Consider the following 26,888-nt stretch of genomic DNA (forward strand, 5'->3'; position numbering starts at 1 on the left):
AAGGGACAGAGAGAGAGGGAGACATAGAATCTAAAGCAGGCTCCAGGCTCTGAGCTGTCAGCACAGAGCCCAACGCAGGCTCGAACTCACAAATGGTGAGATCATGACTTGAACTGAAGTCTGATGCTGATTGACAGAGCCACCCTGGTGCCCCACACATGGGCCTCTTAATCTCAGGTTTGTGAGTTCAAGCCCCATGTTGGGTGTGGAGCCTGCTTAAAAAATGAACTTAAGAAAATAATCTTTTTTTTGTTGTTGTTAAGTTTGTTTATTTCGAGAGAAAATGGGAGAGGGGCAGAGAGAGAGAGAGAGAGAGAGAGAGAGAGAGAATCCCAAGCAGGCTCCACAGTCAGCACCAGAGCCAGACTTGGGGCTCCATCCCATAAACTGTGAGATCACAACCTGAGCCAAAATCAAGAGTCAGACGCTTAACCGACTGAGTCACATAGGTGCCCTAATAAATAATATCTTTAAAAAAATGTTGAGGGTAATAGCTGCCACCTCATTGAAATGTGGGTAAGGATTGAGGAAGATAATGTAAATGAGATCATTAGCACAATATCTGGCACATAAAACATTCTGAGGCTTCTGTTGCTCTCTTTCTCCCAGCTCTTTACAATATTGGAGACATGGTACATGCTGCCCGGGGCAAGTGGGGAATAAAAGCAAACTGCCCTTGTATTAGTCGGCAGAACAAATCTGTGTTGAGACCTGCTGTCACCAATGGGATGTCACAGGTAAAGTGGTATGTGTGGGTATGAATGAGAGAAACTTCTCTTCTTAGTACCAGGAAATGCCCCATTTTCACCTGTGTTGTCCTAGGAATTAGGGGATGGAGAAGCCTATCTAGAGAGAACCCCCAAAAAGTTACTCAAGGGATTTTAATTCCCTCCAGCTGGTATGAGTTTCTCTTCATTTGTCTTTAAAACCAATTCAGGCTGGGTTGATAAGTAGCACAATGAGATTCTTTTCATCTTGTCAAGATTTATACCTCAGGGTCCTTGTATAGGTGAAGAGTATAGAAAAGGTTAACAGGAAGGCAGTCCAATATGTGTGCATGGTCCCTGTCCTTGTCATGTTAGGTACTGAGGACAGAAATATGAAGATTGGCCTGCTGAGCTGGGATCATTCTACTCTGAAAACAATCCCAAGCCTCCAGAGAGGCAGTGGTTTGCTCATTGCTCTATCAGAGGTGGAGGTCATTCCGGTTTGATGGTAACTGTTTTGAACAAGAGGCCGTTTTAAACACACACGCACGCGCGCGCACACACACACACACACACACACACACAGCTAACTTGCTTATATTTGGAGTGCTTTCCAGGAACACTACTAATTCATGGTCTGTAGGAGGTACAGGAATTAAGGCTGAGGGATCTCAAGATACATTTTCAATAGAGTTGACATATTAGAGCAAATCATGTGGAAAATTCAGTAATAGAATAGTAAACATTTATGGAACATTTATGTATGCCAAACACTCTACTAAGCTTTTTGCATATACTATCTCATTTAATCCTCAGAACAGCTTTATGAGGTCACATTTTAATCATCGGTTTACCATTGCAGAAACTGAGCCTCAGGCGTGCTAAATAAATATATTTTAATATTTTAAAATAAATTATATTATTTATTTTTATGTTCACTGATCTTTTCACAGAACCAAGCATAGTTTCTGTCATGTTGTAGGACTCCTTAAATAGGTGTTAAATTAATCAATGAATGAAATAGTTTATGAGACAGTTTCAGGTTGTTTTCCCAGACTTTTTTAGTGTCAGTAGCCCTTGCTATGTGTTTGTTTGTTTTTTTTCCTACACAAGAACAGCACTCTAACCATGTTGGCCTTCTGTGCTTTAGCTCCCTAGCATAAACCCTAGTGCCTCTTCTGGAAATGAAACCACTTTCTCAGGCGGAGGAGGAACTGCAGCAGTAACAACATCAGAGACTGACCATGTTCCCAAAGCTGACAGCACTGACATCAGATCTGATGAGTCTCTGAAAGCAGATAGTTCGACTTCAAATAGCAATAGTGAGCTAAAAACCATCAGGCCCCCTTGCCCTGACACAGCCCCCCCCTCATCTGCCCTGCACTGGTTGGCGGATTTAGCAACTCAGAAGGCTAAAGAAGAAACAAAAGGTGAGATGAGCACAAGCCTCTGCCCTGCCTTTGGGTGGAACCTGGACTTATTCCCGGATTCTTCAAACTCACACATGACCATCCACGTTTATGAAACATGATGCTTGCTTTCTCTGGGTAATCACATAAAATGAGGGAATTGCTTTCAGTATTTTTGCAGAAGTGGAGCTTTTTTATAAACATTTTTTTTTTTTCAACGTTTATTTATTTTTGGGACAGAGAGAGACAGAGCATGAATGGGGGAGGGGCAGAGAGAGAGGGAGACACAGAATCGGAAACAGGCTCCAGGCTCTGAGCCATCAGCCCAGAGCCTGACGCGGGGCTCGAACTCACGGACCGCGAGATCGTGACCTGGCTGAAGTCGGACGCTCAACCGACTGCGCCACCCAGGCACCCCAAGTGGAGCTTTTTTAAAAGACACATGCCTGGGTACCTGAGTGGCTCAGTTGGTAGAGCATCCGATTCTTGATCTCAGGGTGATGAGTTCAAGCCCCACATTGGGCGTGGAGTCTACTTTTAAGAAAATAAAACATAAAACTTCAAAAGAAAAGGCACATGCCTGGGCTGTACCCCAGACCTCTTTAGTCAGAATTGATAGGAGATTTTTATTAACCTTCCAGGTGGTTCTGTTATGCAGCCAGGGTTGATTTTCCACGGGCCCAAGAGTTGCCTGGGGACTTATTATAAATAGAGATTCCTGGGCCCCACCAGAACTGTTAAATGACATTCTCTTAGAGTACAAACAGGAATCTCCATTTTTAGTAAACACTCCAGGTGATTCCAATACAAGTATTCTGAAGACCCCCTTGCAGAAACACTATGTTAGAAAGTGAGGGAGATGAAAGATGGATTGGAACAAAAGGAAATTTGAAATCCAGATCTGGTAAAGGAAGGAAGAAGTAGGAGAGCTTCTCCTTGGCCATGATCCTGCTATAGTCATAACCTTGTCAAGGTTGGCATGGACAAACTGTATGTAGTTTGTGGACCAGGGAAGGGGAAAGTCCTCCTCCCCTCTTGGCTCATTTTTAGGAGTCATTTGCTTGCTGGGTATTACTTGTCATGCCTAATGCTATTCCTGGTTATGTCCTTACAGAAGCAGGGTCCCTGAGGTCGGTGCTCAGTAAAGAGTCTCATTCACCCTTTGGGCTGGACTCGTTCAACTCCACTGCAAAGGTCTCTCCATTGACTCCAAAGCTTTTTAACAGTCTGTTACTGGGTCCCACTGCCTCCAACAACAAAACCGAAGGCTCTAGCCTTCGAGACCTCCTTCACTCCGGACCCGGAAAGCTTCCTCAAGCCCCCTTGGACACAGGCATACCCTTCCCCCCGGTCTTCTCTACATCCTCAGCAGTAAGTGTCCTTTCTACAACTCTAGCCTTTGCTGCTTTTCCAAGGAAGAGCCATCAGAGATCTGATAACTGGATTAGAGTATATATGGGTAACTTGTGTTATCTGTGTTGTCTGTCCAACTGACAAGTTATTTACATCGCGTTTGGGAAATGTTTGAGATCCGTTTAAATAGTGAACCTTTTGTGCCATGTTAAGAAGTCAATAGGGGCGCCTGGGTGGCTTGGTCGGTTAAGCGTCCAACTTCGGCTCAGGTCATGATCTCACGGTCCGTGAGTTCGAGCCCTGCATCGGGATCTGCTGACAGCTCAGAGCCTGGAGCCTGTTTCAGATTCTGTGTCTCCCTCTCTCTCTGCCCCTCCCCTGTTCATGCTCTGTCTCTCTCTGTCTCTCTCTGTCTCAAAAATAAATAAACGTTAAAAAAAATTTTTTTTTTTTTAAAGAAGTCAATAGAAATTGAGACATTGAAATTTTCAGTCAGCAGGAATCACTATTTTCTTGACAATAACAGGCATTATTATTTTTTTTAACCTAGACAGTACATTCATACTGCCTTTTCTTGGATATCTATAATAGACACCTAAACCTAACACATCTAAGACCACATGCCTGATCTTCTGCGTATAAGCCTCCTTCTCCTGTAGTTTCCTCTCTTGGTCATGAGCATCTACATTCTTCCAGTTGCTTGGCCAAAAATCTTGGAGTCATTTGGGACTTTGCCTTTTCTTGGATATCTATAATAGACACCTAAACCTAACACATCTAAGACCACATGCCTGATCTTCTGCGTATAAGCCTCCTTCTCCTGTAGTTTCCTCTCTTGGTCATGAGCATCTGCATTCTTCGAGTTGCTTGGCCAAAAATCTTGGAGTCATTTGGGACTCCCCTCTCTCATATTTCCTATCTAATCTGCCAGCACATCCTTTTAGTCTGATCTTTAAAATGTATGCAGGGGCACCTCAGTGGCTCAGCCATTTGAGCGTCCAGCTCTCAATTTCAGCTCAGGTCGTGATCCCAGGGTCATGGAATCGAGCCCTGCATCAAGCTGAGCATGGAACCTGCTTAAGAATTTCTCTCTTTCCTTTTGCCCCTCTCGCTCTCTCTCTCTGTCTCTCTTTGTCTCTCTCAAATAAAAAATAACATGTATTCAGAGTCCACCCATTTCTCATTAGCTCCACCACTTCCTCTCTGGTCTGAGCCAACATCCTCTCTTGCCTGCATGTTTGCAGTAAACTTCTTACAGGTCTCCTTTATTTCTTCCCTTTTCCACTCTATAGTCTATTGTCAACACAGCAGCTTGAGTGGTTCTTTTTAAATATGAGTGGTTTCATTGACATGATTTTTGTTAGCTCTGCTGAAAATCCTTCAAGGACTTCCTATTTCTCTAATAATATAAACAGAATCCTTTCAGTGGACAATAATGCTCTAGCTTTATCTGTGCAAGACTTCTTCCTTGCACTTCTCTGACTTCACCCACCACTTTCCTTGTTCACTCTGCTCTGACCACACCCACCTTCTTACTGACCGTGACCAGGCAAGAATTCCTGGTCAGAGCCTTTGCGCTTACCCTTTTCTTCCACTTGGAACTCTCTTTGCCATGTAACCATATGCTTGCTTCATCATTAATTTCATCTCCTCCCTTCTGAAATGTCACGTCCTGTAGGCCTTCTTAAACCACCCTTTGTAAATCCATCACAGCTCCATCCTCCATATCTGTTTTGTCTGCACTTACTATTTTTTCCATAGCATTCATTACCATGATTGATTTGTTGTCTGTCTTCCCTTTCCTTAAAAGATTTTTGACTGTTTTATTCACTGCTGTATCACTAGTGCCACAGTGTTTGATACATAGTAGGTATTCGGTAAGCATTTACTGAATGAATGAATTCACAAGATAAAAATTTAAATGATGTAGTGAAAAGTCTCCTTCCCATCATCATCTCCCAGCCACCTGTTTTCTTTTCTGCAGGTCAGTCATTGTATGGTTTTTTTCCTCCTTTTTTTACTCAGATGCTCTACACCTTGCTTTTCTGTTTTCAGTGTGTATTGTCTTAGAGAACATTTCAAACAAGTACATAAATATATTTCTCATTCTATTTTATAATTAGTGGCTAAAATTCAGTGAGCTGTGGATGGTTGAGCCATGTACAATGTGGGTTATTTGTTTCTTTTGCATTAGTGACTTGAAAAAATTACTTTTGGCTCTCTTTTATATGTACTTGCTCTGACCTTCAGTTCTCCTTTTTCTTTTTTGATTTTCCCAGGAAGTTCTATGATTACATGTACTTTGTAGAGATAATAATTAGTGATACTTCAGACTTAGGAATACTTCAGGCTTTTTATAAAAGCCCTCTCAGTTCTGTGACATTAGGTATGTCACTTTGATTTTTGAGCCTGGTGATTTCATCACCTGGAACGTGTGAGAGATTCTCAGTGGGGTGATAAGCAAGGGAAGAATTGAACATTAGGAGACTACTTTCAGAATATTTAGCTCCTTTTGAATACTTTCATTTACCACTTTTTTGGGGTATACTCCCTGGTTGAAAAACAAACAAACAAACAAAAAACCACTGCCTTGGCACCTGGGTGGCTCCGTTGTTAAGTGTCCAACTTTGACCCAGGTCATGATCTCACAATTCGTGAGTTCAAGCCCCGCGTCGGGCTCTGTGCTGACAGCTCAGAGCCTGGAGCCTGCTTTGGATTCTGTGTCTCCGTCTCTCTCTACCCCTGCCCCGCTTGCACTCTGACCCCCTCTCTCTCTCAAAAATAAAAATAAACATTAAAAGAAATAAAAAACACTGCCTTGATAAGTCACTTTATTATTTAGTTGAAGTATCCTTGGGCATGCTAGACAGAAAAAAATTTATAAGCCTCAAAGTAAATAATCTTTTTCACTCAGTTAAAGCATTTTGTGATCCTTGTGGTCCACATGCAAATCCTTAATACAAGGCTGGATGGTAAAGACATTTCTTAGGTCTCTAGGCTCTTGAGGCAGATGCGATCTTTGCATACTTTTCTTGCATAAATGTAAAGCACAGTATAAAAGATGGAAATTTAAGATACTGACTTCATAAACCCCCATTCAATTACAAAAAGTATCTCAGAAAAAAAAAAAAAAGTATCTCAGAAACGTTTGTGAAACTTAATCAGGTAAGTCATAACTCCTTCTTGTGAGTACAGTTGTGAGACAGTTTTTTGAATGCTCTTCTCATGGTGCCTCATTCATACTTACCTGATAGAATTGTATCTGGCAGGGAGTGAAGAACAAGGCCAGCCTACCCAACTTCCTTGACCACATCATTGCCTCAGTGGTAGAAAATAAGAAAACCTCAGATGCTGCAAAGCGGGCCTGTAACTTGACTGATACCCAAAAGGAAGTGAAGGAGATGGTGATGGGGTTGAATGTGCTGGACCCCCATACATCTCACTCCTGGCTCTGTGATGGCCGACTTCTGTGTCTTCATGACCCCAGCAACAAAAACAATTGGAAGATCTTCCGGGAATGTTGGAAGCAAGGCCAGGTAAGTAAGGATAAGTAGCTACCAGGACCAGCTGGCTGCTTGCCCACCACAACTACAACAATAGTTTCAATTCTGTCTAGGAGATTTTTTGACAGGGAGATTGAGACATAGTAAGTTCACCGAAAACTTCCTTGCTACTTCGATTTTACTTGGATTTTAAAAAATCAGAAGATTCCTAAAAATATATTGTGGTTCCTTCTATTTCTAAGCTCTATAGGTCTGCGTTCTGAAAAGGGTAGTTGAAATTTCTGGGAAGTGGTGATCTGGCATTAATGACACTTTTAGAGGAAAATCCTTAAGTGTGATAGGGGTAAGGTGAAGGTGGGTAGAAATGGGTAGTACTTTTCTAGGTAAATGTTCCAAGGCTGCACAAATTTGGATGATAGTGTGATAACAATTCCTAATTTTTATACTTTAGCAGGTGCTTGAAAAACGGGGAGCTTATGGAATTGTCTGGATAGTTCTTCATTCTCACTGTGAGGAAGTATTCTCAAAGTTGCATTAGTCAGCTTTTTGTCCTCTCACCTCAAAATAGTGGTAGATACCAGAGCAACAGAAGTGATTTCTGTAGCATGCTTCCCAGCATGAAACTCAAAAATTATAATGGAGAAGTGGTTTCCATTTCCTGCACCTGACATGTTGAAACCTATAGATTCTGAAGCTGGGACAGAACAGTAAATCATCATGAAGAAGAGGTTGTCCTCAGGAAACCTATCCTGTCCTTGAGCTCTGAGCTAAAAAGTATTTCCTAAATGGTTCTGATTGGCATATTTTGTTTCCACAGCCAGTGTTGGTTTCAGGGGTACATAAAAAGCTCAAGTCTGAACTCTGGAAGCCAGAAGCCTTTAGCCAGGAATTTGGAGACCAAGATGTGGACTTAGTGAACTGCAGGAACTGTGCTATAATTTCCGATGTGAAAGTTCGGGATTTCTGGGATGGCTTTGAGATCATATGCAGTAAGTAGTTTTGATGACGGCAGACTGGAAAGGAAGTCCAGCTCTGCCCTTGGACACAAATCATACCCCCTTGGCGGGGGGGACAGTCTGTCTTGGTGCCAACCAAGCTAGCTCTCCTGGCAATCATTGGCTCCCAGAGCACACCTGGGCTTAAGCACCTTCTCCCATGGGTTGTGTGGAGCACTTTCACTCTTGAGGCTGGAATTCTTGTGAGATGGAAAAATATAGCATGTGTTAAATAAAGCAGTGGGCGAGGAAAACAAAGCTCACCTAGTCCATTAGGATGGGTTACAAGTGTGAAAATAAGTTAGTCTCCTAAAACTTGCAGCCTTTGGAAAACCAGGCAGCAGCCAAACAAGCAGATTGTGGGAGTGCTGTCTGTCTTTCAGAGCGATTAAGATCAGAAGATGGGCAGCCTATGGTGCTTAAACTCAAGGACTGGCCTCCTGGGGAAGATTTTCGAGACATGATGCCCACAAGGTTAGTGAACTACAGTAGGTCATCTTGAGACCCTGTGCCTTGCTGAAGCATCACAAAGTAATGATAGAAAAGTGGACTTTGCCTCTTTGCTTTTTTCCCTCTTAACAAGCTAAGTCATCTTTCCTGATCTTCTGTAGGTTTGAAGATCTGATGGAGAATCTTCCTCTGCCAGAGTACACCAAACGAGATGGCAGGCTGAATCTGGCTTCTAGGCTACCCAGCTACTTTGTAAGGCCCGATCTGGGCCCCAAGATGTACAATGCCTACGGTATGAAGAAGCCAAAGCCGTAATTGCCCTTTTGGGACACTACTGTTCCCCATTTCACCTATAGAGGGAGATATTTAGTCAAGGTCCTGTGTAGAGCTAATAGAGCACAAAGTGACAGGTGCTAAAGAATTTAACAGTAGCCATAATGGTTTGAGGTTTGTTTGTTTGTTTGTTTGTTTGTTAAGATTTTTTTTATTTTTAAGTAATCTTTATACCCATTATGGGGCTTGAACTTACAACCCTAGATCAAGAGTCACATGCTCTACCAACTGAGCCAGGCACAGGCCCCAGGGTGGATTTAAATGCGATGGCTTTTGTCATACTGATTTGTATCACATCTATACTTTGTATATCTACAATAATTAGAAAGTTTCCTCTCAAACATTCTGTGCAAGAAGACATGATTCTTAGTTTTTAAGAGCCTTGATAAAATAACAGTGAAGAAGACAGAGTTCCATACCACCCAGCAAGCTCTTTGTGAAGTCACAATAAGGCCATAAATCACTGTGAAAGCCAATTCTCATTTGTATGTCAGTAATGCACATATCTGTTTTGCTTTTAAAGGAAAGATTGTTGGGGTGCCTGGGTGACTCAGTCAGTTTAGCATCCAACTTCAGCTCACATCATGATCTCACAGTTCATGAGTTCAAGCCCTGCATTGGGCTCGCTGCTTTCACTGCAGAGCCTGCTTCAAATCCTCTGTTCTGCCCCTCTCCTGCTCATTCTATCTCAGAAAGAAACATTAAAAAAAAAAATAAATAAATAAATAGAGATAGTGTTGTAGGGAGTGGAATTGGTTCAGTGAATGGCCAAAACTATAGTGTCAACCAAGCTAGAAATCAATCTTAAAACACTAGAAAAGAGATGAGAGTGATTTTTTTTAATAAACAGATATACTTCACTCTCCCTGTTACCCATTTAAGAACATCTTAGAGTATGTTCTCACTTGTAGAGTTGGTATGGATTTTTCACAGTATTGCCCTTTCACCCTGCATATCCTCCTTTTCCCTCAGGCTTAATAACCGCAGAAGATAGAAGAGTTGGCACAACAAACCTTCATTTAGATGTATCTGATGCAGTCAATGTGATGGTGTATGTTGGGATCCCCATCGGGGAGGGTGCTCATGATGAAGGTACTATTTCTATATACCCTCTACTTCAGGATGGTGAGGCTCAACGTCAGGAGTAGAATCGGGTGACTTTCTCCTCAGGGCCTATGCATAGTAGGTGCCCAGTAGATGTTGCTAAGTGAAAGGAGGTTTTAGGAAAGAAGAGTGGTACTTGTGTATCTCTGACCACAGTCATTCTCTTTCTGGGAATGCTCCCTTTTCCACTGAGTATAGAGCATCAGAAATAGGAGCAAAGAAGGAAGGGCAGTCTGGCTCACTTGCCATCAGCCAGATCAGTTTATCAGATGATAAAGCCAGCTTATTTGCGCAGAACGAAAGCATCAAAGTGATATTTTGCTGCATTTTTACTCCCTGCCATCTCAGTATAAAATTAATATGTGTTAATTATGGACATTTTAGAAAATGTACAAAATGTTAAAGAAATACGTAATTCAAAATCTCACAGTTCAGGGATTATTGGTGTCATTATTTTGGATATTTGCTGCCACACATTTGCTTTTAATGCGATACACCTGCAGATCCTTCCGTTAGTTGTCCTTTAGAGGATTATAATAGACAAGCATTAGAAGTCTACCCTCTTAACTTGCCAGAGAAGCTTTATGTTTCATGGCCTTATATCCGTAGAACCCTAGAGTTTATAAAGAGGTCTTGAAAAAGTACATGGAGTCTGTCTACTTACAGCAGGAAATAACCTGCATTTTGAACATAAGATGTGGCTAAACAGTTTGAGCAAGAAATATGTTTTAAAAGACTACTCTCCCTCCAAAAAAATGCAGAGTCTCTATTAAGGAAGATTTAGGGATGCTCTTACTGTGTGTAGAAAGCTTAGGCAAATATGAGTTTTGATTCTTTGATTCTACCTTACATTGCTTCAGAGAGATGGAGAATAGTAGAGACTAAGCTTGTTTGAATTGAACATTTTGCTTTACTCAGAGGAAGTGAAATGACTGGAAAAGTAATTTTGCTCTTTTCAGAGGTACTCAAGACAATTGATGAGGGAGATGCTGATGAGGTGACAAAGCAGAGGATTCATGATGGAAAGGAGAAGCCTGGTGCTTTGTGGCACATCTATGCAGCCAAGGATGCAGAAAAGATCCGGGAATTGCTACGAAAGGTATGCCCCCAAGTAGGCTATCCACTCACGGATGAAGGGTCTGGGGGTGATGAGACCACCTGTTTAGGTTTCTCGTGTGGGGTTTCTTGGCTTTTAAGACCTGTACTTTTGGGACACCTGGGAGGCTCAGTTAAGTGTCTGACTTTGGCTCACGGTTTGTGAGTTCGAGTCCCGTGTCTGGCTCTGTGCTGACAGCTTGGAGCCTGGAGCCTGCTTCGGATTCTGTGTCTCCCTCTCTCTCTGTGCCTCCCCTGCTCATGCTCTGTCTCTCTCTGTCTCTCAAAAATAAATAAATGTTAAAAAAAAAAAAAAATTAAAGACAGGTACTTTTCGTCCAAATGCCCTGAAGGCCTGAATCCACACCTGGAGGGTGTTGAATAGAATAAAGCAGAAGACTTTGGCCCCACTAGGGACATTGCTGCAGGAAGTTGGGTTTATGCTATAATTTTTATGCATTGATTTTTCCATCTTTGGGTTTGGTTATGGCTTCAGGTTGGAGAAGAGCAAGGCCAAGAGAATCCCCCTGATCATGACCCAATCCATGACCAAAGTTGGTACCTGGACCAGACCCTCCGTAAGCGACTCTATGAGGAGTATGGTGTGCAAGGCTGGGCCATCGTTCAGTTCCTGGGAGATGCTGTCTTCATACCTGCTGGAGCCCCACACCAGGTGGGTTCTACTGGATTCCATAGGCTTCCTTATTTCTGAGTTTCCTACTAATCTGGCAATAGATACATATAAATGGCTGCATTAGGCTGACTGTTCTTACACTGCAACTTCTTTTTTGCTCTTTAAGTTTCGTCAGTGTAATTCTCAATGCACGTTTGAAAATTTTTAAATAAGGGAGAAAGTGAAAGTCCCAACTCGGCTACTTGTGCCATGCCCCTTTTCCATCCCCTCACCCTGCTTTCTCCAGAAGTAGCTTGTGGTTAACAGTTTGGTATATATTTTTCCAGATCCTCTTCTGTGAGAATACTAACATTTTCATTTATAAATATATACTTGGAATTTTTCTGCTTTTGTTTTTATGACAATGGAATATCATAAGCATTTCTCAAGTTTGGGGGGTTTTGTCTTCTTTTTAAAACTATGTCATGGATATTTTCCATATATTGCTGAACATCTCAGGGCTCTTTTCCCTCTGAACTTTTCCTCTCCCAGGTGCACAATCTATACAGTTGCATAAAAGTAGCAGAAGACTTTGTATCTCCAGAACATGTAAAGCACTGTTTCCGCCTGACGCAGGAATTCAGGCATCTCTCTAACACTCATACAAACCATGAGGATAAACTGCAGGTAAATAACTCCTCCTTCACCCCCACTCTCTCTCCTTATCTCCTGCTTGCCTACATACATAGGATGAGCATTCTGCTTTCTGAGGGTATTCTACGGGAGGTATTACTGGAGAGATGATCCTCTTCCATAGAGTATTTAATGAGTCCTCTTCCGATTTGCTTTTAGAGGATACACATCTTTTAACCTAGTCATTTCTGCTATCATCTTCTATTTCTCTGCCCCTGGGAGATAAAGTATTTCAGTGTTAATAAATGACTAGACTGACTTTTCCCAGTTAGATGGCGAAAGCACTGTGGCAGAGTGTTCCAAGCATGTTTCCAAGAAGGGCATTTCCCCAGAGCTGCTTCTCACAGCATGTTTCTGTGCAGGCTCCATTCCTTACTGCCCTGCTAGGTACTGCAATCCATATCCCTGAGAATTGTTGGGTGCTTTAGTAGCATTAAAAAAAAAGAAGAAGAAGAAGAAGGAAGCAAGATTTCCCAGGCAGGACTTCAGCAATCTGAATATAGTCTCCCAGCCTCCCGCAGGTAGATTCAGACATCTTCAACCCTGAGTCTCCTCATTTTTGCTGTTCCTTTTTAAAAATTAAGAACATTTCAGGCTGCCTGGGTGGCTCAGTCGGTTAAGCATCTAACTCTTGATTTTGACTCAGGTCTTGATCTCTGGGTTCATGTTCCGAGCCCTGCCTCCAGCTCTGTGCTGACAGAGCAGAGCCTACTTGGGATTCGGTCTCCCTCTCTCTCTGCCCCTCCTGCTTACACTCACTCTCTCTCTCTCAAAAATAAATAAACTTAAATAAAAATTTTTTTGAACGTTTCAACCTTAAAGTTCTTATTACAAAGTACAATCACATTGATAGATAACATTGATATTATAGATATAATGCAAATATGCAGACATATATATTTTCAGATCTCAGCTCCATTAGGTCTCTATTTATAATATGTCACCTCCAACACTCCCAATCCTCTGTCACTGCTCTATTTTTGTCTGTAGTATTTTTTATTGTCTAACATATTATTTATTTTTTCTGTTTGTTTGTATCCCTACTAGAATATAAGCTATTTAAGCTCCATGAAGGCAGGAATTTTATTCCTTTATTCACTGCTTTTCCCTAGCATGATATCTGATACATACTAGGTACTCAGTAAATATTTGTTGAATTAGGGGCGCCTGGGTGGCTCAGTCGGTTAGGCATCCGACTTGGGCTCGGGCCATATTCTCACGGTTTGTGAGTTTGAGCCCCATGTCGGGCTCTGTGCTGACAGCTCGGAGTCTGGAGCCTGCTTCAGATTCTGTGTCTCCCTCTCTCTCCCTGTCCCTCCCCTGCTCACGCTCTGTCTCTCAATAATAAATAAACATTAAAAAAATTAAATAAAAAAAATATTTGTTTAATTAATACAAAAATTATTTTTTTTAACGTTTATTCATTTTTGAGAGACGGAGAGACAGAGCACTAGTGAGGGAGAGGCAGAGAGAGAGGTTGACACAGAATCTTAAAGCAGGCTCCAGCCTCTGAACTGTCAGCACAGACCCCGAGGCAGGGCCTGAACCCACAAACCATGAGATCATGACCTGAGCCGAAGTCGGAGGCCTAACTGATTGAGCCACCCAGGCGCCCCAATACAAAAGTTTTTAAATAAAAAATAGCAAAAGGGAGCTTATGTGCCCATCCTTCACCTTAAGAAATAAAGCATCCTATACATACTTTTTATATAACATACACATATAGAACAACTACATTATTGAAGCTTCCATATACCCTTCCCCATTCTCTTTATTTCCCTCCCCAGAAATAATCACTATCTTGGTTTAAAACTGTCTTTAGCCTGTTCACTTTATTTTAGTAACTCTATTCCTTCCTGCTTCACGTGTAATATGTGTTCTTCTTAGACAAAATAGAAAATACATACAAGCACAAAGGGAGAAAATATCCAATAATCCTACCCACCCACTGTTGTTTTAGTGCATTCCTATTAGCTGTAGGACCTTGGGCAAGATTCTTAACCAGAGAACCTTGGTTTCCTCAGTTTCTCATCTGTAAAAATGGGGATGATAATAATAGAACAGACCTCAGGGGCACCTGGGTGGCTCAGTTGGTTGAGCGTCCGACTTTGGCTCAGGTCATGATCTCATGGTTCATGAGCTCGAGCCCTGCGTCGGGCTCTGTGCTGACAGCTCGGAGCCTGGAGCCTGCTTCACATTCTATGTCTCCCTCTCTCTCTGCCCCATCCCCACTCATGCTCTGTCTCTCTCTGTCTTAAAAATAAATAAAACATTAAAAAAAATTTTTTTTTAAAGAATAGACCTAATAAGACTGTGGTAAGGATTAAGTGAAAGTCCACATAAAAAGCTTAGCAATAGGGCACCTGGGTGACTCAGTCAGTTAAGCGTCGGACTTCAGCTCAGGTCATGATCATGTGGTCCATGAGTTCAAGCCCCACGTCGGGCTCTGTGCTGACAACTCAGAGCCTGGAGCCTGCTTCGGGTTCTGTGTGTCCCTCTGTCTCTGCTCCTCTGCCGCTCACACTCTGTCTCTCTTTCTCTCTCTCTGAAAAATAAACAAACATTTAAAAAAATTAAGCAACAAAAACAAAAAACTTAGCAATAGTGCCCAGCATGTACTAAGTACATAGACGATGGTGATTATATAGCCTTTCAAATGATTTCATCATTCTTTTTTGAATATAGACCTTCTATCCTCTGTGATTTGTAAATCATCTATGGGATTGATTTGGGAAGTATGCAGTCCTCGTTGAAGGATTTCCTCACTCACTAGTAGGCTTTATAGGTTGTTTAAAATATATATCTTCATTTGAGAATATAATATGAGGCCACCATGAACTGACTGTGCCGATTGCTCTCTCCAGGTGAAGAACATCATTTATCACGCAGTGAAAGATGCCGTCGGCACCCTCAAGGCTCATGAATCCAAACTGGCAAGATCTTAGGCATGGAGAAATTGTTAACTCCCCTGTGAAGCAGGTCTTTCACTCACAACACATACAGGGAACGGCAGGGTTCTCTGCTGGAGCAGAGGCCCTTCACTGGGAGCCAGTGTGGTCAGTATTACAAACTCTCCAGCCACTCTTTTCTACGCTGCCTCAACACTGAAGGTTGACCCAGGAAAGTCACACTGTTCACACACACAGTTTCAGACTCCAAGCCAAGGGTGCCACATACCCATCCTGTGGTCTTTGGGACTCTGAATTGCCTGAACATTGCTGGGCTTTCCTGCACATTCTCGTGACTTGAGATTCATGGAAACCGGGAATGTGGGCACACCTTTCTTTTCTTTGTTCTCTCGTGCCTAGTTAAGTGGGAATGTGTTTGGAGGTAGGGGGAATCACATAACTGGTACAAGTAGGGGCTAATTGCTTAAACACACCTGGTGGAAGCCTGACAGTGTCTCTGCACGTGACCTCTGACACAGACCATCCCAGGAGACGGGGTGAAGCCATTCCCCACAATCTCTCTCGTGAACACTGGAGTCTTGCAGGACCCAGGGAGAACCCACTGCTTTTCCCAGGAGGCTCCAGGATTAGGAAACGTGTGTATTTAGTGAAAAATAGGTTTGTAGTGAAATAGTTACTATTTCATGAAAGTAGATATTTTTAGAATTTTTGAAATACCACAGTTGTTTTCCTGGATTATGAGGAAAGGCACATTACATTTAGTCTTCCTTTCGATAAAAATCTTTGAAGAATTATGATTTTTAGAAATCAACTGCCCATTATAGCACAAAATCAGCCAAAGCAGAATTGAAAAGAATTGGCTTTTTAGGATTCTTTTAGTTTCTTCCCTTCCCATCTCAGTCCTATCTTGAGGGAACAGCCATCTGAGAAAGAACTTTGTCATGTCTGAGCTGTGGTGTGTTTTACAGATACACACACTGGTGTCGCAGGAACCATTTTCACATATTACCAGCGTTCCCTTGGGACTCCTCTTACATTTCCGAATGCAAAGGAAAGTTTGATTTCCTACATGAGTCTGTTTGGTTTTTTGGGTTTTTTGTCCAAAAATGTTTTCAGCAAAACTTTCCAACTCTGTGGAGTTTTATTAAGAATTTATTTGAAAATGATGGAATTCATTAGCCCATAGATACATTGGAAAATGTATCTATCTTCTTTCCAGCTGTACTGTAGTGCCCTGCAGGCTTGTTTATATGTTCACAATTACCTTTTTTTTTTTTTTTAATAAAAGTCATTTACTGTAGAATACTTTTAATTTCACTTTCTGTATTTTAATTTTGTTGAAGGGCTGATTGGGATTTCCATGTTCTTATTAAAAATCTAACAAATCTGTTTGGAGTGGACTAAATTCTTCTGTGCCGGCCATTCTAAAAAGCAAAGGCAGGGGCGCCTGGGTGGCGCAGTCGGTTAAGCGTCCGACTTCAGCCAGGTCACGATCTCGCGGTCCGGGAGTTCGAGCCCCGCGTCGGGCTCTGGGCTGATGGCTCAGAGCCTGGAGCCTGTTTCCGATTCTGTGTCTCCCTCTCTCTCTGCCCCTCCCCCATTCATGCTCTGTCTCTCTCTGTCCCAAAAATAAATAAATGTTAAAAAAAAAAAAATAAAAAAAAAAAATAAAAAGCAAAGGCAGGTTGAGGGCGGGTTGGAGGTGGCGAATGGTTCATTTTCTGACTTTCATTACATTGCTGCATCCGATTACCCTTTACTTCCTGAATTTGTGCCCATTTGAGAGCGGAAAGTGCCAGGTCATTGTGGTTTGTGGGTTTGGGGGGTGAAGGGAAAAAAGTGGCAGAAAAGATGGGTTTTCCATTGTTGATGCTATGTGAATGGAGTGGGAAAGATGAGGTCTTTAACCTTCCTAGAGCAGCTGGGGGTAAGCGCAGTGGGGGACAGCCTGAGCAAGGTTTTGGGTGATCAGTGATGAGGTTCCTCAAAGCAGGAGGCCCACCTGCCCACATAAGAAACATGTGGCCCTAGGTCCACCTCAGAGTTGGTGGGAAAAGACCCAAATGGATTTTTTGTTTATAAATCAGCAATTAAAGTAGCTTGAGGAGTAAGGACAGACTACATTCCAATTAGAAAAGGCCTTTTGAAGAGGAAGTTGTAAAGAATAGCAAGAGGGGTCATCGGAGGCTGCTTCTCCAGACTCTGTTGGAAAACATCTTCCAAAGTGTTTGAGCCTGGAAATACAATTATCAGGGTGGAAATAGACCATTGTGTGGTTCAAGGATACTGAGTTTGAATAGGACCATAACTGAAATACAGAGCTCTGAACGTGTCCTTTCAGGCTGGATGGGCACGGGTCGAGGCTGTGGTCACCAGAAGACTCACACCTCCACTTAAAGAATGCAGAAGCTTTGAAATGGGACAGGAAAGGAAAGCAATGGGGAGAAAGGGGGTTGCAGAGGTTGGAGCTTTGTTGCTTTGGTGAAAATCAGGAGGCGGGCTAGCCTACATTCTGGATATAAATGTCTTCAGAATTAGGGCATACACTGCTGCCAGCATTTGCTGGTGGGGGTGGAACTGGAGGCCCTAGATCCATCTCCAACCCAGACGCCATGCCTCCCTACCCTTTGTTTAAAGAGGGTCTACCCCTGGGTATTCACCTTGAGAGCCTGGGCTCTGTTTCCCTGCAAAGCTTAGCAAGCGACAACGTAAAAAAGACCAGAGTGGGGGACGGGTCCTCCAACAGGATTGATTGGTAATGGCCAAGAAGGGGTGAGGTGGACAGGTGTAGCTATAGCTATACCTTTGACTTGAGAAGTTCTTGGGTGGGTGTCTACAGGGCCTGTAATGGAGGAAGACAGTTTGCTAGTCAGCAGTTAGGAGAAGTGGCCTGATTAAAGTAGACTTCATGGGTTCATACCTTAGCATGACTTAGTGGTTTTGTGACCTTGGCAAATTATTGAACTTCCCTAAGCTTCCCATTTCCTTATCTTCAAAATGAGGATTCAGTGAAATAATGCATGTGAAGCTCTTAGCTCAGAGGCTGGCACAGTAAGCACTCAGTAAGTCCTAGCTAGTATTCCTGGGGGAATGTTTAAACCTTTCAGCCTGATGTGGGCAAGGCAGGAAGAGGGCTAGGACGTCAGGATGGAACCTGAAGGCCTGTAAGGACCTCAAGCCACGGCTTGGAATCCAAGGAAGATGAACAAGCGATTAGACGAAGGCAGGGCGGTGAGGGTCAAAGGCGCATGCCCGGTGATAGCAGGTGCAGGGGGGCGCGCCGCCGCCGCCGCCGCCGCCGCCGCCGGCGGGCCTCCCCTTTAAGAGCCGCCGCCGCCCACGGCCCGCCGCTGCGGCAGGGACCTCCCCTTTAACCGCGGCTGCTCGGCACTTCGCGGCCCCCGCGGCGGCTGCTGCTGCGGCTGCTGCTGCTATTGCGGCTCCTGCTGCCGCCGCCGCTCGACCTCCGGCACCTGCATCCTCCGCTCGGGCCGGGTCCCCGCCCCGCGCCCCGCCCGGCCCCGCCATGGTGTCCTGGATCATCTCTCGCCTGGTGGTGTGAGTGCGGCGGTGGCGGGGCGCGGCCGGCAGGGAGGGGGATGGGGAATGGGAATTGGGGGCTGAGGGGTGTTGAAGCCCAGCATGGACCGTTCCGTGGCTTCATACAACAGAGTCCCCTAAAAGCACATCGTTCCTAGGGGTTCCCAGAGACAAGACATGGAAGAGTAGGACCCAGGACCGGAGGGGGGAACATTAGAGGAGCATAGTAAGCCTGGCTTTCCACCCCTTTTATTTTTAATTTTCGGTGTTCCTTCATCCTAGGGCTGGGCAGCATGGCTTGATTTATGAAGGGGAGGCAGCATGTCCCCTCCCCCACCTAGCAGATCTGGGCTGAAGGAGCAACTCAGACCTGGGCCGTCATCTTCATGCGGGGAGAGGGCTAATGGAAGAGCGGGGAGCCAGACAGGGCCTCATCATTCCATTGCTTAGGGCCGTAGTTAGCAGCCTTGGCCTCCTCTCTCTTCCAGTATCAGGACACTAGAGACGAGGGCATAAGCTCTGAAGGCCCCCCAGGGAGGACATCTGGGTGTTGGGAAGCAGAGATGCTTGGAGGACAAAGTGTGGGAGGTAACCGGGAGGGGATATGTGTGCTCAGCCTGGATTTGTGAAAGCCACAGAGGGGAGGGCCTTAGGTGGCCTTCATTCCAGGCTGCCAGCTACACTGTGGAGCTCTGTCCCTGCTCCTCCCCCGGGCTCCAGGAGGGAAGCCTGCTCCCACACCCCACACTTCGTCCTTAGGACTCCACCCCCGACCCCTTCTCCACAGGTCGGTTTGAAAGTATCTTGCCTGTAAGAGGCAGGTCCCTGGGAGAACAGGCAATACCCACACATGGTCAGGGGGCTGGGCCCAGCAGGGGCTTTGCTTGGGCCTCAGCCAACCCCTACCCTGGCTTAGGACCCTGCCCCAGGACCCTGCCCATCAGCCTCTACCGCGGGGGACTGACACCCCAAAATTCCCTCCCCCTGCCTTCTTCCCATTCAGTGCTGTTATGTGCTTGTATTCTGGCTCCCTGTCACTGGAGTCTCCCTCCTTCCTCTCCCCCACCCCACCCCAGAGGTTATCCACAGGCGTCATACCTCCCTGTGCCCTTCAGAGTGGCTGCTTCTCTCTTGGCTGGATGAGCTCCCTGGGGAGCATCAGTCTTCTCCTTCCCTCACCTGTGTCCTGTATATGGTCTCTCTAATGGGATCACTACCAGGTTGTACTCCAGCTAGGGCCTCGAGCCCAGGACCCTCCCCCCGAGATTGGTCCTAAGCGTACTTATGGGGGAATAAACCTTTTGCCCCTCTTAGGGCCTCCTGCCCCTGTGCCCTCTGTGCCCCAGGTCCCCAGAACCACAGAGGTGCCTCTGATTGCCACATAGAGTGCCCTGTTACATGGTGTCTGGTTCCCCTACAGACCTGGCCCTAACCAGCCTGGCTCAGAACTAGAGGTAGAAGGTAAGGGCAGACAGGTATGAATGAGCACAGTATCTGGAGAAGGGAGCCACCCTGTTGCAGTGACCAGACTCCCACTCCCCACAATACAGATAACCAGTGATCATGGGTGAAGATACCACATTGGACCCTCTGGCCTCTGGGTCTTTCTTTACCTAAGGGGCTGGAGAAAAACTGAAAAACAGAGAGAGGAGAGACATCACCTTCACTGGCTGGGGACCTCCAAGCTTGTCACCTGAGGCTTAATGGCTTTGACTGTAACCACTGGCCTGAGTTCATCAGTCCAGTTGATGTGGCACTCTGGAGTTCTGTCCTTCTCCCCTTACCTACCCAGGGACTGACTGATGCAGAGCTGGGAGGGAGAGGCCACTGCTCTTGGCCGAGGGGACCAGTAACCATGCCTGCCTCCCTAGGCTCATCTTTGGCACCTTGTACCCAGCCTATTCTTCCTACAAGGCCGTGAAGACAAAAAACGTGAAGGAATATGTGAGTTTATGACCCTTTAATCTCCTACCCACCCCACGTGGCAAAGATAGGCCAGTGGATCACAATACAAACAGTACTGACTTTGTGCCAGTGCTTCAGCACTAATGAGACCTTACTTCAAGGAAGTTCCTTTGTGTTCCCTTTCCCCTGTGGTGTGATCCACAGGCAAAGTTGAGGTCCCGAGTGTCCCTTCCCCACAACACCTCCAGCATAGTTGGCAAGAAAGATGGGGTCCTGGGTGTTCCCTCAAGGCCCCAGCTAATACTGCTCTCTGTACCTTCAGGTGAAATGGATGATGTACTGGATCGTCTTTGCCTTCTTCACCACGGCTGAGACACTCACGGATATTGTGCTTTCCTGGTGAGGTCCAGCATCCCCACCCTGCATCTCAGGGTCCAGAGTTTAGACTCTCTACCCCCAGCAGCCCAACAGAAGATTGAGAACCAGGGTAGAGTCCTCCCACAGCTCCATGGGGTCCTGGATGTCCACTCTCCCCCCGTGCAGGCCTGGCTTAATCAGTAGAATAAGAGACCCAACCCCCACATTTCTACCTGATGATAGCTAAAGCACCACAATAGAATTCAGGAAACCTGCTTCTGCCAGACGTCCTGTATGACTTTGGGCAGGTTACAGCTTCCTAGGTCTCAGTTTCCTTATTTGTAAACTAGGCATATGATTCAATCTTATAGACATTCAGTGCTAGTATTTCAAAGCACTACTAGACTATGTTGTGAACCCTTGAAGGACAGAGAATGTCTTAATCACCTATATGTATGTTCACAGCAGGAGGGCAAAAAATGTGTACTGAGTGAGCAGATGCCTCTTGGAAGAGAGGACTAACAAAGCACAGAACACTAAATCAAGAGAGAAGAGAGTTTTATGGAGAGGTAGAGAACAAAAGATGATTGCATTGGCTCGCAAGGGCCAATGACCTTAGAGAAAAGTAGTTTTAGCAGAAGTTGAGTAGGGTTAGATTAGGAAAGAATAGTGGGTTAAAAATTGTGAGGAAAGTGAGCATAGATGCTTCTTTTTTTTTTTTAAGTTTATTTATATTTATTTTTGAGAGAGAGAGAACCAGCAGGGGAGGGGGAGAGAGAGATGGGTCAGAGGATCTGAAGCAGGTGCTGTGCTGAGAACAGAGAGCCCGATGTGGGGCTCAAACTCACAAACTGCAAGGTCATGACCTGAACCAAAGTCAGACACTTAACTGACTGAGCCACCCAGGAGCCCCTAGCATAGATGCTTCTTGCCACAAACAAAGGAAAGTGCTTTGTGAGAATGTAGGAGACATGAAGGAGTCTGGCCTGAGGAGAAGGAGCCAGGGAATGGACAACAATCCTTAAAAGTAAGAGGCAGCAAAGAATGGGATCCAGAGCACACCTGGAGAAGCTTCAGTCTTCCTTGTGGGAGGAAGGGCAGGAAGAGAAGGGGGTGAGGACCCAGGAGTGGACCTGGGAGGTTAGGAAGCTCGCCTTTGTGTTGGCCCTGGGATAGACAAGCAGGAGTGTTCTATCAGAGTGAGAGGCCTGGGACTCCCAAGAGAAAAATGTGCAGAGAGCCACTGCAAGGGGAATTCTGCTGGAGGCACTTACCATCCCCCTTGGAATCTCAGCTATGCCTCCCATTTTCCTTGAGATTAGAAATGCCAAGGGGCACCTGGGTGGCTCAGTCAGTTAAGCATCTGACTCTTGATTTGGGCTCAGGTCATGATCTTGTGGTTCTTAAGTTCTAGCCTCTCATCAGACTCTGTACTGACAGCCTGGAGCCTGCTTGGGATATTCTCTCTCTCTCTCTCTCTCTCTCTCTCTCTCTCCCTCTCCCTCTCTCTCTCCCTCTATCTCTGCCCCTCCCCTGCTCACACTCTCTCTCTCTCGGTTTCTCTCAAAATAAATAAATAAACTTAAACTTAAACAATTAAAAAAAAGAAGGAAAGAAAGAAGGAAATGCCCAGTCTCCTGAGCCACGTGGGAACCCCAGTGCACTAAGGGGTGGGGAACCAGGCAAGGTCTTGCAGGGGATCAGCTCACCTCCTGACTCCCTATCCCAGGCTCTGCCACTTGCCTCTGTCCCACCCACAGGTTCCCCTTCTACTTTGAGCTCAAGATCGCCTTTGTGATATGGTTGCTGTCCCCTTATACCAAGGGCTCCAGCGTGCTCTACCGCAAGTTCGTGCACCCGACACTGTCCAACAAGGAGAAGGTTTGCCTCCACTCTCAGCTGACTTCCTAACCTGCCCCAGGCCATGGCAGCCCAGTGTCTGCAGCCACGTCCATTCCTGGCTCTCCTTGTGGGCACCCAGAACCTGAAGTGATCTGGCAGGGCCCTGGCCTCCTGGAGCAGGCAGTGCCTTTGTCTGGGTGTGAACAGGGGCAGGGAATGGCGTAGCCAGCAGGGACCACCCCTCACCTCCTACTCCTTCCCCTCCCACCTCTCAGGAAATCGACGAGTACATCACACAGGCCCGAGACAAGAGCTATGAGACCATGATGAGAGTGGGCAAGAGAGGCCTGAACCTGGCTGCCAATGCTGCAGTCACCGCTGCTGCCAAGGTGAGATGGGGGCAGACCAGGCTCCCAGGGCCCCACCTTGCTCATTTCATCCCTCTGGCCAAGCCTCTTTGCATCTAACCTGTCCTTGGTGCTGTGATGGTTTGGGGCTTGTGCAACTCAGGGTTGTAGGCCTGGTTCTAACACCTTCCAGCCAAGTGACTTCAACTCTCTGAGCCAGTTTCCTCAACTGTCCAAAGGGAAATTATGGGCCTTTCAGTGCTGCCAAAGGACTGGGTGAGGACAGTGTGAGGAAAACACTGAGCTCAGTGGCTGCCCGTGCTCCATAGTGACCTCTATCTCCACCCCGCCCCTTCCTCCGGTTCTCCCGGTGCGTGGTGGTGACCCTAGGGCCAGGGGGTGCTATCAGAGAAGCTCCGAAGCTTCAGCATGCAGGACCTGACCCTGATCCGGGACGAGGATGCACTGCCCCTGCAGGGGCCTGACAGCCGTCTCCGACCCAACCCTGGCAGCCTCCTGGATACCATTGAGGACTTAGGTACAGGCAGGGCCCGGGACTGGGCAGAGGGAGGGGGGACCTCAAGGGCATGGAGGCCAGGTAGGAGAGCCACCAGACCTCTGTTCTCCTTTCTTCCCCCAAACCAGGAGATGACCCTGCCCTGAATTTAAGATCTAGCACAAACCAGGCAGATCCCCGGACAGAGACCTCTGAAGATGATATGGGAGACAAGGCCCCTAAGAGGGTCAAACCTGTCAAAAAAGTGCCCAAAGCTGAGGTGAGAGCCCAGGCCAGAGCAGGAGGAAATGGGGAGGGGGTGTGACCCCAGGCTGAACTCTCTAACTTCTTCTCTCCTTCCCGTAGCCACTGGCTTCCAAGACACTGAAGACCCGGCCCAAGAAGAAGACCTCTGGTGGGGGTGACTTGGCTTGAGGTTCTGACCCCCCGGAGGCTGCACACTGTGCCAGTAACCCACACGCCTCCGGCCCCAGGGCCCCTCAGATGGCTGTTTCTGGTGCCTGCCCAGTGACCACTCCTCTGGAAGGGCTTGGAAAAGAGGAGGGAGGCCCTGCTATGGGGGTGGAGGGTAGAGGCTGGAGGAGTTACTGAAGACTGAGCCCCCCCAAGGAGGCGGGGGCTCCTTAGAGCCCAAACTGCTATTCTCCCTGCTCCAGTCCTGCTCCCACCCACCCAGTGCCTTGCTGAAGACCATGGCCATCCCCTTTTCTGAGGTCCTAATATGCCCCCACTGCTCTCTCCGGGCTGGGGGAGCAGTCACAGCCCAGACTGACCAGAGATGGGCCTGAAGGCACCTGGGAGACGGAGGGAGAGGGGAAGGCTTCAGGGAACTTGTGGCACAGGCCACAGATGTGAATGGAGGACAGGGGCTTAGCATGTGCTTAAATGACCAGGATGATGAGGCCAGAGCTGCAGCTGGGGGCATTGGATAGGGCTGTGTGCTACATGTCCCCACTAAAAAGAAGTGGGGTCCTAGGGGTGTGAGTGTGTGTGTGTGTGTGTGTGTGTGTGTGTGTGTATCTTTCTAGGTCTAGGGCTGGGGAGATTTTGAGTAAAGGACTTTCCTGCCAGCAGTGACCACCCCCCACCCTAAGCCCCACAGCTAGCTGGCCCTTCCCTGCTTTCAGCCCTCCCTCCTAATCTCAGAGCCTCAGAGGACCTCAGCCCAAGAGAGGATGAGGCTCTGAAGGCCTCTTATCTCCTCCTCTGCCCTTGATACCTTTTGCTTCCTCCCATTCCTGCCCTGCCCCTGGGCTGGGCTCCTCTACCCCTCAGGGCCCATTGTAGAAGGCCCTGCTGAGCCAGTTCCTTTCCTCCTCACCTGGGGGCCCATCTTTCTTTTCTCCAGACTCCTTTTCCTGTGCCAAGCAAACTGAGCCCATGTAAGCAGGCAGACCCTTATTAGCCCAGCCTTTGCCCCACACTCTACCCCAGCTTCTGCCGTGGCTTCAGGAGGAATGTGTGAAGAAGAAAAGAAATATTGGAGCCAAAGTGCTTCCAATTCTATGAAAAGAGGGTGCCCATTGGACCTTTGGCACTGGATGAGCCAATAAACCAAATTCTGGCACCTCATGTATTTCAGCCTCTGTACTTTGTTCTTGCTCCTCCAGTCCCCAGGTGGGAAGGACCTCAAGTAAAAAGCAGGGCTCAGCTATAGGAGGAAGGGGGGAAGAGGTCAGAATGTGAGACCCAAGAGCTCTGATCTCCAAGATAAGAGATAGGTTTGAGCTGGTCCATCTGGGAAAATGGTTTGGAGGTTCAAGATACAGCCAGAGGAGTAGGAGGGACCATGACTTACGAAGGCCTAGGGGTCTCCAACTGTCAAGGTTGTCTTGTCCCTTGGAATTCTGCCCAGAGACCTCCATCCCCAGTGGACCTCCTGGTACCTTATGGAAAGTGTCAGTATAAGCTCTGAGGACAAAGACCCCCATGAGTGTCCCAGGGAAGAGGGAATAGGATTTGGGGGTTGCTGGGCAGGGAACTGGTTGGCCATGCTGCTTAGAAAGGCTTAAGAATGTTGGAGGAGGGCTGAGAGGGAGAGACTCTGAAAGGAGGAGACAGGCTGAGGGAAGAGGTAGAGATGGGGAACCAGCCTCACAGTGCATGTCTGAGCCTGGGGACAGAGAAGGATGACAGGACACCAAGGACTGGAGACAAAGAGATAGTCCCTGTGGCCCCAGGAGGAGAGGCTTGAGCCCTGGGCTGCTTGGGTAGGTTGGAGGAGACAAGGAAGGAGGCTGCAGGGCATGGGGTCTGAGTCCTTGGGAGGTAGAAGACCACCAGGGGCCAAGGGGAACAACTGGCTGGGGATGAGCCCTGCAAGGCGGTGCCCAAGAGAATGGAAAGGATGGCAGAGGAGCAGAGGCAGCATGGGAAGAGAAAAACAAAGGGAAAGAGTGGAGAGGGAGGGGGGAGAGAGCAAGGCAGGGAGGAGGAAGGGAGAAGGAAGGGGAGAAACAGTAGTGCAGCTTTGTAGAAGGAAAATGAAGGAAGCAGAGCATGGGGTGTGGCATAGGGTGTGTGGGGACCTAGCCCCAGGCTCTGGACCCCACAGTTGGCAAAATGCCCCTACAGCAGACTTCCCTCTCCCTTCCCTGGCATCACAGAGGTATGTCCTCTCCAGCCTCACACTCAGGCCAAAGTGGCCAAGAACCTCCTGAACTGAGGTCACAGTGGAGGTGGAGTGTGAAATGCCCTTTTCATCTTCTCTGGAATCCTCCAGTCAACAGCCCTCTGAAGGTCATTCTTTTCACCACTGGCCTCTGAGCAAATTGGTCCCTTCCTCTAGAAAGGAGAGGATGCGTCAGGATAGGATTCAGGGAGAGACTCCTTTGTTCTAGAAAGATCTCGAGAGAGTAAGATGCTGCAGTCTCATGCTAGCAGCTACCATATGGCCAGAAAACCAGGTTAGGCCCTCCCTAACCTAAATCCCATTTGCTGCATAACACACAAATATGAACGCGTGTGCATGGATGCACACAGATACATGCTTGCACCCACAGTGACCACTTGCTAAGAAGGTCACTGCCAGATTCCCCACTGCCAGGCTCTCCACGCACATCTGGGTTTCTCTGTGTCAACAGGAACATGCTCAGATTTCCAAGCTCCTTGGTCCGTTGCCATGGAAACAGTCTCCTAGAACTCGGCACAGGGCCTGGCCCCTGTGGTGCAGGGGAGGAGAGGAAAGATGGAGGGTGACAAGAAGATGGAGGGATC

At 46.6% G+C, this 26,888-nt stretch overlaps 2 protein-coding genes across 7 annotated transcripts in view; both read left to right on the forward strand.

Annotated features, from left to right (window-relative positions):
• The window catches only part of KDM3B (lysine demethylase 3B), a 75,244-nt gene extending 58,691 nt beyond the window's left edge, over window positions 1–16,553 (forward strand). For all 4 annotated transcript variants that reach the window (XM_047085277.1, XM_047085268.1, XM_047085285.1 and 1 more), the window contains 12 exons: window positions 610–737; window positions 1,858–2,137; window positions 3,231–3,487; window positions 6,739–7,005; window positions 7,790–7,961; window positions 8,351–8,441; window positions 8,579–8,709; window positions 9,723–9,842; window positions 10,814–10,953; window positions 11,446–11,622; window positions 12,115–12,249; window positions 15,120–16,553. In XM_047085277.1, the coding sequence (XP_046941233.1) occupies window positions 610–737; window positions 1,858–2,137; window positions 3,231–3,487; window positions 6,739–7,005; window positions 7,790–7,961; window positions 8,351–8,441; window positions 8,579–8,709; window positions 9,723–9,842; window positions 10,814–10,953; window positions 11,446–11,622; window positions 12,115–12,249; window positions 15,120–15,200 (1,979 nt within the window). In that variant the 3' untranslated portion in view covers window positions 15,201–16,553. The remainder of the gene's footprint in view (window positions 1–609; window positions 738–1,857; window positions 2,138–3,230; window positions 3,488–6,738; window positions 7,006–7,789; window positions 7,962–8,350; window positions 8,442–8,578; window positions 8,710–9,722; window positions 9,843–10,813; window positions 10,954–11,445; window positions 11,623–12,114; window positions 12,250–15,119) is intronic.
• A 1,989-nt stretch (window positions 16,554–18,542) lies between these two features.
• Window positions 18,543–25,244, forward strand: REEP2 (receptor accessory protein 2). Of its 3 annotated transcripts, none has more exons than XM_047085348.1 (8): window positions 18,543–18,722; window positions 20,576–20,648; window positions 20,932–21,008; window positions 22,727–22,847; window positions 23,084–23,197; window positions 23,552–23,693; window positions 23,801–23,931; window positions 24,018–25,244. In XM_047085348.1, exons 1-8 carry the CDS (start codon window positions 18,691–18,693, stop codon window positions 24,084–24,086), a joined length of 759 nt encoding a protein of 252 aa, XP_046941304.1. In that variant the 5' UTR covers window positions 18,543–18,690; the 3' UTR covers window positions 24,087–25,244. The 3 variants fall into 3 exon arrangements, with proteins under 3 accessions (XP_046941304.1, XP_046941294.1, XP_046941311.1); XM_047085338.1 differs by having other exon boundaries at window positions 18,545–18,722; window positions 23,546–23,693; XM_047085355.1 differs by having other exon boundaries at window positions 18,549–18,722; window positions 20,497–20,648; window positions 23,546–23,693.
• Window positions 25,245–26,888: the final 1,644 nt, after the last annotated feature.

Source organism: Lynx rufus, unplaced genomic scaffold (genome assembly GCF_022079265.1).
Source record: "Lynx rufus isolate CCGP_SWC_20201006 ecotype Redwood Valley unplaced genomic scaffold, mLynRuf1.p SCAF_1, whole genome shotgun sequence".
NCBI classification, from domain to species: Eukaryota; Metazoa; Chordata; class Mammalia; order Carnivora; family Felidae; genus Lynx; species Lynx rufus.